Source organism: Halyomorpha halys, unplaced genomic scaffold (assembly GCF_000696795.3).
Source record: "Halyomorpha halys isolate HHAL.00 unplaced genomic scaffold, Hhal_1.1 Scaffold9.1, whole genome shotgun sequence".
Classification (NCBI taxonomy): Eukaryota; Metazoa; Arthropoda; class Insecta; order Hemiptera; family Pentatomidae; genus Halyomorpha; species Halyomorpha halys.
In genome coordinates this window covers 1,088,024-1,099,926 of record NW_027110416.1, presented here as the reverse complement: position 1 = coordinate 1,099,926, position 11,903 = coordinate 1,088,024, and the positions used below count along the sequence as shown (strand labels likewise).

At 33.1% G+C, this 11,903-nt stretch overlaps 1 protein-coding gene across 4 annotated transcripts in view; it reads right to left on the bottom strand.

The window, feature by feature from the left end:
• The window catches only part of LOC106678050 (uncharacterized), a 38,201-nt gene that overhangs the window by 13,366 nt on the left and 12,932 nt on the right, over nt 1–11,903 (bottom strand). For all 4 annotated transcript variants that reach the window (XM_014416344.3, XM_014416366.3, XM_014416351.3 and 1 more), the window contains 6 exons: nt 11,265–11,459; nt 11,019–11,152; nt 9,779–9,863; nt 9,603–9,698; nt 8,004–8,170; nt 790–7,465 (listed from right to left, as the gene is read on the bottom strand). In XM_014416344.3, the coding sequence (XP_014271830.1) occupies nt 790–7,465; nt 8,004–8,170; nt 9,603–9,698; nt 9,779–9,863; nt 11,019–11,152; nt 11,265–11,459 (7,353 nt within the window). The remainder of the gene's footprint in view (nt 1–789; nt 7,466–8,003; nt 8,171–9,602; nt 9,699–9,778; nt 9,864–11,018; nt 11,153–11,264; nt 11,460–11,903) is intronic.

Below are 11,903 nucleotides of genomic sequence, written 5' to 3'. Positions count from 1 at the left end.
TATTAAAATAGTTATATCTCACAGTAAACGAATCCAAGACATTAAACTTTAGAGTTGACAACCAGTCTTGGATGTCAGGATTACATTTACAAAAATTAAAGTAAACAATTTTTTTTTAAAATAATTTTTATGTGAGAGTGAAGAACTTTCAATTCATTGTTGGCATTAATATTTAGTTCTTCTAAAAATAAATTCTAACAAAAAAAAAAACCAAATGGTGCTTTAAGACCAAAAGTGATGGACGTTTATCAACATAAGGATTATAGTTAGAATCTTGAAATTTATTTTATTGTATAATAAAAAAAATTCTAAGATACCTTAGAACATTCTAAGTAAATCAAGTGATAGTTCGAAAAAAAATAGAACTATCAATAAGATAAGTACTTATTTTATAAATAGATGACCATATGTGAATTAGAAGATGACTAGAGCTGCGATCAAGAGGAACAATGACTATTTATTCATTGCCAACATTTCGACCTACAAGATAGGTCTTCATCAGGGCTATTGTGATGGGCGGAGATTTACAACAGACCAAATGAAGATTGTAAATTGAAACATCGGCAATCAATAAATAGTTAATAATTTTTTTTTTCTTCTTGACCACAACCCTGTACTTTTCAAGGATCAAATTTCTAGGTTTTCACGTGATTTGCATAAGAATGAATAAACATTATTTAGCCAAGCAGTTTCCAATAACCCATTGTATCTTAATATGCCATTAAGCAAAAATCAGATATTAAAATTCTAAAATCACCAATATTAAAATAAACGTTTAACAAAACTAACCTTCCAAACGAACTCTCCACTGGAAGACGACTGCTCCTCAGATATATCACTCTCCCAATCAGGAGTGTAGATGCCATTCTCATCTGGTTCGATGAAAGAAGTAGTCATTTCTTCTCCATCAGCGGCAGCTTGGTCTGTCAGCTCCATCAGCTGGCATATTGTCGGGCGCCAACCTTTCTCTGCATCTTCAGGACTTGGCATAGGAGCACCTGAGGCATCACTCTTCAAGTTCAAAGAATTCGGTTTGGGTAACTTCTCATTAGATTTTGAACTATCGCTGTCTTCAGTGCTCATTGCAACGGTTTTATTTTCATCAGAAGATGGTGTTGATGAAAAAGAGGAAGCGAGAGATTTACTATCAGCAGAACTGAGGTCTGGAGACATGAGGGCTAGTGTAGATGTAATGTTCGGTTTGAGACAGTGATTCTGTTCGCTTTTTTCAGAGCGTTTTTCATAAACCAATTCCTCAATGGTAGGCCAATCCGTTTTTCGAAGATTGCTATTGACATGATTTTTGTCTTCTTTGCTATTCATTTCAGCACTGTTAATGTTGTTCGTAAAAAGATCTTTGAGCCAGTCGTTCCTTAATGTTGTATTAGAATTTAAATGATTTGTGTTTTCAATTTCATTTTCTTTATTAGACCAAGAGATTAATCTATCAATTTCCACTTCTGCTCGTAAGTGCTTTGAGACTTTTTCGTCAGAAAGAGATCTCTTTAAATTAGAATCTGCTGGACTCGACTGATCAAGAGTAACTTCAATACCACAGGATTTCTTATTATTTTCCTCATGATCTTTTAATGTATTTAATGGCTCGAGAAGCTTGTTAGTAGAATCTTTTGCTAGTTCAACTTCCATTACATCAATTTTGTTATTATCAACTTCTTTTTCTTCCCCTTTCAAAATATCCTTTTCATTATCCATAATATGATCTGAAGTATCACCATTACAGATTCGTGAAGTGAAGTTTTCAATAACGGTTTCTTCGCAAACAGGAATATCTTCAACTTCTTCTAAAGATTGCCCAAGATCAAAAGGCAAACTGGGAGGACCAGAATCGAACAGATCTGATCTTATAGAGCATGGCGACAGGAACAAACCAGACATATTTGCATTTTCTGGAGAGGAATGAGAATCTGTATTAACAGAGTTAGGAGTCAAAGGAGCATTATCGGGCGTTAAAACATAAATCTCTGAATTGACCTCAGGCGAATCATTATCAATAAAAACTTCGGGCTCCTTCTTGGTCAGAATGAAAGCCAAATGGGACTGTGGTTTGGGACTTTCTATTAATGTTGCCTCATTCGTCTCAGTATCAACAATTAAAACATCATCATCAACAATAATCCTGTCGTCACTAAATAACATAAGGCCATTTCCATCTTCTAAATCTTCCATTATTATGCCATTTTTTGAAGATTCTAAACTCTCAAAAGCTTTTACAATGTCTTGTTTAAATGTATCAGTTTTAATTTCAGGGGGAGGGAGAATGAACACGGGACTGCAGTCATTAAGCTGTAAAGAAGACTGGTTTGATTCCTGTTCTTCCAATATCGGAGACAATTGCGATGGATATGTAAATTTATCAGTGGCAGGTTCCTGCTCAGGAGAAGCATCCTCTTCTGTTTTTTCTACTTGCTGAGCACACGGTAATTTTTCTTTTAATTCATTCCTTATAGCTGCAGCAAACTCAGCATCTATGGTCAATGGTAACCTTTCTTCATCCTCAGTGGATTGGGACAGCCAACCGCTTTCCTTTGCGTCGACAGTAGTTGACTCCGGCCTGACATGCAGAAACCAACCAGGAGTAGGTTCTCGGTCAGAGTCGACTAAATGTTCATAATATTTGAGATCTTCCTTATCAATATTCTTTAGAGTAAATTCATCCAGTTCTGCGTCAATGTCTTCTAAATTGTACTTCTCATCACAGGTATCCTCAACACTTTCACTTAAACTACCTTTGTCCCTGAAACCTGAATCTGAACTTCTCTCATCATCTGGCGTCAGCAGCTTACCACCATATTCTTCTTCGGAATTCTTTAGTTGGAAGTCACTACCTGATTTCACGACATCCTCAAGTCTGTTTTTCAAGTCATTCATTTTCTTGTCCTGCTCAATGCATCGGTCAGAGCTATGTCCTGAATCTACAGAGAAATATGGATCATAATAAAGATTTTGACTCATAAAAGCATTTTCGGAAACTGATTCAGTCATGTTGAATACAGGAACAAAATTAGTTATATGACTGTCATCTTCCACATATAATCCATTACGCAAGGTGACAAAATGTTCATAACCATTTTTAGGTGATAAAAATGAATCCAAGGATTTTGCTTTTACACTAGTAATGTTTGAGTGAATGTCTACAGGCTCAGGTTGGTTAAACGGAAATGGAGCTTCAACAAAATGTTCTTCAGATGAAATAGTATTTTCAATTTTGCAAGGGATAGAAATTTCAAGCTTTTTGGAAAATTTATTTTCATCAATTGGTTCTTCCACTAAACTTTTGTGTTCCACTTCAGATGACTTTCCTGATGGAACAAGGATTTCCACTTTAGGACTATTAAGATCAATTTGTTTGGAAAATGTGTTTTTGTTTAATTGAGCATCATCAACATGATGTTCTTCAGAAGAATTTTTTGAGATAAAAGTACTTTCAATTTCGCAAGGGCTTGGCAGTTCAAGCATTTTTGAAAACTTGTTTTCACCAACTGGGGGTTTGACTAAATGTTCAACAGAAGAGTTTTCTGATGAAATAAAGTTTTCCATTTTAAAAGGGCTTTCAACATCTATCTCCTTGGAAAAGGTGTGTCTGTTTAATTTAGCATCTTCTAAATGTTCTTTAGATGAATTTTCCAAAGTAAATGTATTTGTAATTGGGCAAGTGCTAGAAAGTTCAAGCATTTTGGAAGACTTGTTTTCATCAACTGGAGCTTCCACTAAATATTCTTTAGATATATTTCCTGATAAAACAAGGCTTTCCTCTTTAGGACTATTAAGATCTTTCTGATTTGAAAATGTGTTTTTGTTTAATGTAGGATTTACTAAATTTTCTTTAGAAGAGTTTCCTGATGTAAGTGTATTTTCAATTTTGCCAAGTGTAGACTCATTAGAAGACTTGTTTTCTTCAACTGGAGCTTCCACTAAATTTTCTTTATATGAATTTCCCAATGAAATGAGATTTTCTATTTTAACAGGGCTTTCAAGATCTGTCTGTTTCGAAAATGTCTTCTTGTTTAATGTAGGACTTTCTAAATGTTCTTCAGAAGAATTTTCTGAGATAAAAGTACTTTCAAGTTCAAGCATTTTGGAAAATTTATTATCATCTAATGCTTTGACTAAATGTTCTACCGAAGATTTTTCTGATCTGAAATCACTTTCAGTTTTACAAGGACTAGAAAGTTCAAGCTTTTGGGAAAACTTGTTTTCATGAACAGGAGCTGAAACTAAATGTTCTTCAGATGAATGCCTTGATAAAACAAGGTTATCCATTTTAAAAGGACTATCAAGATCTGTTTGTTTGGAAAGAGTGTTTTTCCGTGAAAAATCATCTTCTAATTGTTCTTTAGAAGAGTTTGCTGTTGTAAAAAGATTTTCTATTCTGTCAGGACTGGTAATATTTGGAGTTTTTATTAAAGTTTCTTCAGTATAATTTTCAGATGAAGAAATAATTTTCATTTTAAAAGGATTATCAAGATCTACATGATTGGGGAATGTGTGTTGGTTTAATGTAACATCTACTAAATTTTCCTCTATAGAAGTTCTTGAAGTATGGAGATTATCGATTTCAGGAGATGTAGAAAGTTGAAGATTGCTAGTGTTTTCATCAAACGAAGCTTTGAATAAATGTTCTTTTGAAGAGTTTCTTGATGAAACAGAGCTTTCGTCGGTTTCAGAAGGATTATTAAGGTCAAGATGTAACTGATCGGAGGATGAGCACTCGTTAAATGTAATATCAACTAGATGTTCTTCAGATGATCTTCGTGAAGTAAAACGATTTTCCATTTTCTCTGGGCTGCCAAGGTTTGCATGTTTAGAAAATATACTTTCACCTATTGTAGATTCAACTAAAGGCTCCTTAGTAAAATTTTTGGATGGGAAAGGAATACCAAGATCTAACACATTGGAAAACATGTTTTCATCTACTGGAACTTCTACTGAACATTCTTCAGACGAGGGTTCTGATATAAAGGGATTTTCTGTTTTGAAAGAGCTAGTAAGATCTGTAGGAAACATGTTTTCAACAAGTGGATTTTGAACAAAATTTTCTACAATCAGATTTTTGGAAGTAAAAGGACTTTCTATTGTAGAAAAAGATTTCTCATCTATTTCAGGACCAATTAAATGTTTTTCAACTAGTTCAGGACCAACTAAATGTTTTTCAGAAGATTTGTCTGAAATAAAAGGATTTTCAATTTTGAGAGGGCTAGAGGGAACATTTACCTGTTCTGAAAGCTTTTTCCCATCAATCGGCCCATCCACTAAAAGTTCTTCAGAAGAATTTTCATATGAATAAGAACTTTCTACCCCATAAGGGCTAGTATAATTTTCTTGGTCCGACCACATACTTTTTTCAACTACCTCTTCAACAGGAAATAATTTCTTTGTGTTGGGTGATATGTCTAGAGATAAATCTTTTTCAGGTACAATTGAGAGTGCAGTATAAGCCCTTTCATTATCTATAAAAGAATCAATGATATGTAACAACGACTCATTAAAATTCATGCTATTATTTTGAGAAACATTTTCTTCCCCATCTTCAACACCCGGTTTATTTTCTCTTATATCCCTTTTGCTGATGTGCTCTTCTTCAAAATTCTTGTCCCTATCTTTCGATAAATTTATGACAGCTTGATCACTAAGTGTTACTAGGGCTACCTCGGGTAACTTTTTGTCAACCAAATTTTTTTCAAGAATTTTACTTTCTTCTTTTACACTATGTTCATCGAGCAAATCATAACTACCTTCTGTCTGATTCTCAATGACACCATCATAAGAAACATTGGGAGTAAATGTGGTTTTAAGGCCTTTAAAGTAATCTAAGGTATGTTCTTCACAAGAACCTAAAATAACAGAGCAGGATGTTTCTTGTTGAGGTTCAATAATAGTTTTAACATCTTGAGGAGAATTCTTTTCATCGTCACTACTATCTGAAGCCAAGCCTGTCTCTTCGCAAACAAAAACAAACTTCCTTGGCTTAATATCCACAACATATTGCATATCTACAGATGGTTCAGGTTCATCAAGGACTTGGGAAATCTCTGATTCGGTAATAACAATTTCAGGAACAGAATTCTTGTTAGAATGACTAGAAGCCGTTTGTTTACTATCTACAACCAACTGACGATGATCATTGGTACCTACATTCTCAGAGATCCTTACATTAGATGATACACTATGTTCATTATTGACCAAACTACCCTTTATACAATCACTATATACATTATTTTCTTCTATCATCACAGTTTCTTTATTTACAGGATTGGTTTTTATATTTACAATGGATTGTTCTGAAAGAGAATTTGAAATAGCAGTTACATCTGACGCACTGTCACTGCTGAAAGTTGTAATGTGAGAACCAGTGACATCTTCAGCAGCAGCAATTGGTGTTGTGCTAACACTGCTGCTATTAGGCACTGAGGAATCTTCATCACCCATCGAAATGATAGGTGCTGAAACTTCCTCAACGCCCATAAATGGTAAATTTTTGTTATTCTTTTCCGAGGCTCCTTTCACTAAAAAAGACTGAGTTTCAGTCTTCCAAGTTGTGAGTTGTTTGAGCTTGTCCTGTAGCTCTTCGCTTAGGACAGCATTCCGAATGTTACCCTCACTCCCGAAGCCAATTCCTGTGTAGGAAACACCTTTCACAGTGGTTTTCTTCACAGAATATTGTCTCGTTAGACTGGGCAATGAATCCGACTCACTACCCTCACTATCGATATGAGTCAATACCATCAAGTCGGTTACAGATTTTGACTTCTCCTTAACCTTCTCGGTAAATTCTCCTCTTTCTATCCTATTCCTCCAAGTTTCTTCTTCAGTGTCAGAACTCGAAGAATCACCTTTCTTTTCGTTTCCTGTGGGACCTAATTTGAATTCCAGCAAAGGTTTTTTAGAACCCTCCATACTTGAGTCCTGAGAAGAAGACGAAGTCTTCTCTAAGGCCAATGTTTCATCCAAGTTCTTGATAGCTTCTGATATGTTTTTGACAAAGTTGCGGTCCTCCTCTGTTTTCTGCTCAACGCCCATAAGCCAAGAATCAAACTGGGTTACATCCTCTAAGGAACCTTTGAGATTGGTCATACTTGGTGACTTGTGCTGAACAGGCTGGAAAATATCTTCGCTAGCTACAGAAAGTTGGGGTGATACAGTGTTAGGAGTACTTGTCCTACATGAATCAGGATTCTCATCGGTGGGCTTGATTTCCAAATCGACTCCGGAGTCAAATTCGAGCTTGGCAGTAAGGTGAGGCCTTTGAGCCAATTCTGTATGCCTAGGTGAATGGATAGGTGTATGATTATCGACTACTACAACAGTATTAGGCTTAAGTGCTTTCCAACGAGATTCAAAATCAGATTCTTGAAACGGATTGTTTTTGAGATACATAAGCATCATTAAGATTTGTTCAATGTTAGCCCTGTTTTCCATTCTCCAACAAAGAGTCATCACATTGTGCCTGGAAATAAAAAAATATGTCGTGTTAGTACTAAGGAAAAAGTAGATGAAGCATCAGTGATATGTTCTACAAATAGTATATGAATGTAAGAATTCAATCAGAAAAAATAACATATAACAAAATTATATGCATTTACCATTGACCAAAAAATGAACACTTATATTAATGGTAATTAAATTTACAATTAAAAAATAAACTAGGTGTAATATATGTAGGCACAATCATGTAAATGTCTTATCTAAAAATATTTACGATTGTGAAGCAGGATGACATTTAAGTTTTAGTCACAATAAAATGGTTTTAGACAATACAGTAGGTGATAATCCATTTAAACATGTTGCCACTTAAGCTATGATCTCATAAGAAAAAAAAATCAACTATACAATTTTAAACATTTAAAAAAGTTCCTTCATCATTATCATATAAAATCCTTATGAAAGCTTAGATAAATGTAATATTTCATTCCATTATTATTTATAAACTGTTACATAAATTCAATTGATATATTCACAACTAGTTTAAAAAAAATTATACTGACAAATAATGGCCAAAGGAACAGTTGGGCGGAGGCAACCTGACCGACCCCTGGACCAAGACACGTGTTATAACCTCGTCATCTGTCAAGTCCAAGAAGGGCATTTTACCAAACTCTGCTATTTCCCACAGTAGAACTGCTAGTGACCAGACATTACCTCCTTCAGTGACCTAAAAACATTTTTTGTTATTAGATATAAAAATGTCATCTACAAACTAGAATGCCTAAATTGTGAATGAAAAGATATTAGAGTAACCTCTAAAAAACCAAAACCACGAATAACACAACATATAATTAATTGTAAAAATAGAAACACAGCTGTATAAAACTAAAAACAAAACCATAATTTTGATTTCAATCCTCTGCATATTATAGATATTTAAAGATAAACAAAAAACAGAATGATAAAAGGATATGCCCTATATTATGACCAATTATTTATAATCAGATCATTGTTGAATAATAACATTTGATGTACAACATACCATTAGAAAATTGTCAGAAAAGCGAAAAAACTTACTATTGACATGTCGATCAGTATAGGGAAATTTTTGTCATTTTTATCGAAAGACCTGACACCCATGATTATTTCACTGCTTCAGTAATTATAAGTTTCAAGGAATTTAAATTAAAATTTTGGATGGAGCTGGTTTTAAACCAAACTGGATTTAAACCACCATTTTCAATACACTACACTGAATAATTATATTGGGAAAAATCATAAATATATTTTTAATTACTAAAAAAAAAAAACACAAATTTTTTTCTTAGTGAAATTTCAAGATAAATATGAACATACTATAAAAGTAGAAAAAACAAGGTCAGTTCAAGACAATTTTAATTGAAAAATGAAAATTTGAATTTGAATACAAGATAAAATTAATTTTAAAAAACCCATAACACAAAATAATGAATGAAGAATTATAGTTGAGGAACTCTTATAAACATGTTTTCATTCACATCCTCATCAAGCTTGCTGTGACATCAGGCAACCACATTCATATAACACTTAAAGGAATCCATCCTTTTCCAATCGGGTCCGAAATGTTTCTTTAAAAGGTTGCCGACATCTTGTACCGTATCGTACTGATACTACTGGTATCAAATATGTGAAATTTTCCAATTTTTTTTAGTAAATAGTTGAAATGCACCTACATAATTGAGACAGTTCACCTCATCCTGAACTTCAACATTATCTCCAAATTTGGATACTTTTCCATTGTACAAGGTGAAATTATGAAAAGGAAATCTAAAACAATAAACTCTGTCTCATGCCGGTGAAACCATAATTAAAATGGAGCTTGGATGAACGAAGCTGGTTTTGTAACAAATGCATCACTTTGAACGCAATTTCCACGGGGAAGGAACTGGTTCTGCTCTATATCATTTGGCAATATGATATAGTGTATGAAAGACGTGCGGAAAATAGAAAAGAAAAAAGGCATTTCAGAAAAATATGGATAGAGCTGGTTTTGAAGCTACACACCTCAATTATAGATCATTCAAAAATACAATCAACTTTAATGAAATAGAAATAGAAATTTTAATATGCATTCCTTTTCTAATAATCTTAGAGAATAGCTAGCACAAATTTTAACAAACCTCTTTAGTTTCTATTGTTGTTTGAGTGCAAGTGAGAGTTTCCGGAGCACACCAACGGATAGGGACAGCAACATCACCCACAATGTAATATTCATTCTGAAATGATAATAACAAAACTGAATACTTAAAATAATAATGAAAAATATCAAAAAGTATATCAGAAAATAATAAATTACTTGATACTTATCAACGCTAGTTCCGTAATCTCCTATTTTGACAGTTAAATCTGAAGCGACCAAACAATTTCTAGCCGCAAGATCCCTAAGAAATAAATTATATTAGTAATTTTATGTAAATAAATCATAATTATAATTACGATTTATAAAATTATAATATACAAAATAATATACATCGCTAAAAAAAGATAACTCATCAAAATATATTAAATAAGAGACTATGGATAAAGATGTAGAATCAAAATTAATTCCTAGTCAGGACCAGTAACAAAAAACATAAAACAACATTATAATCAATCACCATTTATAATATTTTTATATTTTACTTAATTTTTAATTCTTGATTGCCTAGAGAATTTGCATTGAAAAAAAATGTGAAAAAATCGATTCTATAAAATGGCACTTCCAATTAGACGATTCTACAGAAAAAGTTGCAGTCACTTCCAAAGCGTATTCCAGTTTCAAACAACTTTTCGTTTTTTAGCTAGGCTGTATACAAACACACGTACAGACCATTTTGTAAGACTTTGTTATTTGGACCCAAGGGATCTTAAAACTTGTATTTCCATTGAAAACTCAAATTAGAAATTTTGAAAGATCGCAATTCTTTTCCTTACTATATTCCATATATAGGTAAGTGAAAGTAAAAAATCAACAGTACAATTTTAATACTTTACAACAATAATAAAAAAGTCAACAAGGGCCCAGGATTTTTGGGGAGTAAATAATTTACATCAACTATATTTCTCCCCAAAAAAAAATTGTTTATCCCACTTAGCTACATTTTATGGATATTCTGCATTGATGTAGTTAAGTAGGGTAAACAATTTTTTTTTTTGGAGAGAGAAATATAGTTGATGTAAATTATTTACTCCCCAAAAATCCAGTGCCCTTCCCTTACTGAATTAAGTGTACTTAAATCATAATTTTTATAGTAACAAAAAAATAAAAATGTTTTCTTCATAATTTTGCCTTCCTTTGTCTTTAAATTTGTTTTTATAGTAAGAGTCAACTAATCTAATCTAATCTTGGACGTAAGTGAGTGGTAAGTGAAAGATGTGTGATGGGCACTAAATTTTTTTGAGTTATGAGTGAGCACAGCTTAAGCTAATTTGTTATAAAATTTTATAACAACCTCAAATATGGACAGCCACATACGACAGAGAAGGGAGGAAGATAACTTTTGTATAAAAGGTGAAGGACATTATATGAGTCAGCTAGAAACTATTGCCATACTCACGTGTGAATAAAACCATGTTCGTTCATAAACTTCAGTCCTTCTGTAACATCAATCATCATCTTCAATGAGATTTTTTGTTCAGTAATTGCATTTCTGCTGCCACTGTTCGTCACCAAAAAGCTTTTTAAATCACCCTAAATAAAAAAAAATATATATATAACAAAAAATAAGCTGGAGTAAGTGTAAAAGCTGTTAACTTTTTTTAACTAATTAAATTATATTTCCTTTTCAATAAAGGAAACTTACATTCGTGCAATACTCGAACAGTAAGAGGAAGGGATCATGCTCCAGACACCTGCCATACAGACGGCTAATGTTCTTGTGCTTCAGGTCACGGAAAGGTTTTGCTTCGTGAAGGAAGTACCCCTTCTCTTCTGGTGTGGCATCTTCTCTGAGAATCCGAACGACAACTTTAGCTCCTCTAGCTTCACCTTTTACAACCTGTTATAAAAATTAACATTTAAACTATATTTTAGTAAATACCATCAAAGTGGATTACTTTCATTACACTTTGAATTTTTTTTTACATTAAACATTTTTGACCCACATAGTAAAAAAAAGTCTGAAATTAATACCTCAACTTCCTTAACCTGTTAACCGAGGAATTCCCTTTTTGATTACACAGCATATAATGGGCACGAACTCTTTCACTAGGACATGTCAATGCTTCACACCCGAAAATGAAATTTCATATGGATTTATATGTCCTACCTGTGCACGATATTGTTTACATTTTACATATTTATACTTCCCGCACGGTTAACAGGTTAAGGTATAAATGAAAGAAAAATTCTGTATTTAACATTATTTTTTTTAATATCTACATATTCATTATTTTAAATATAAGTAGATGGTCAGGGTTGCGGTCAACCCTGACCATCTACT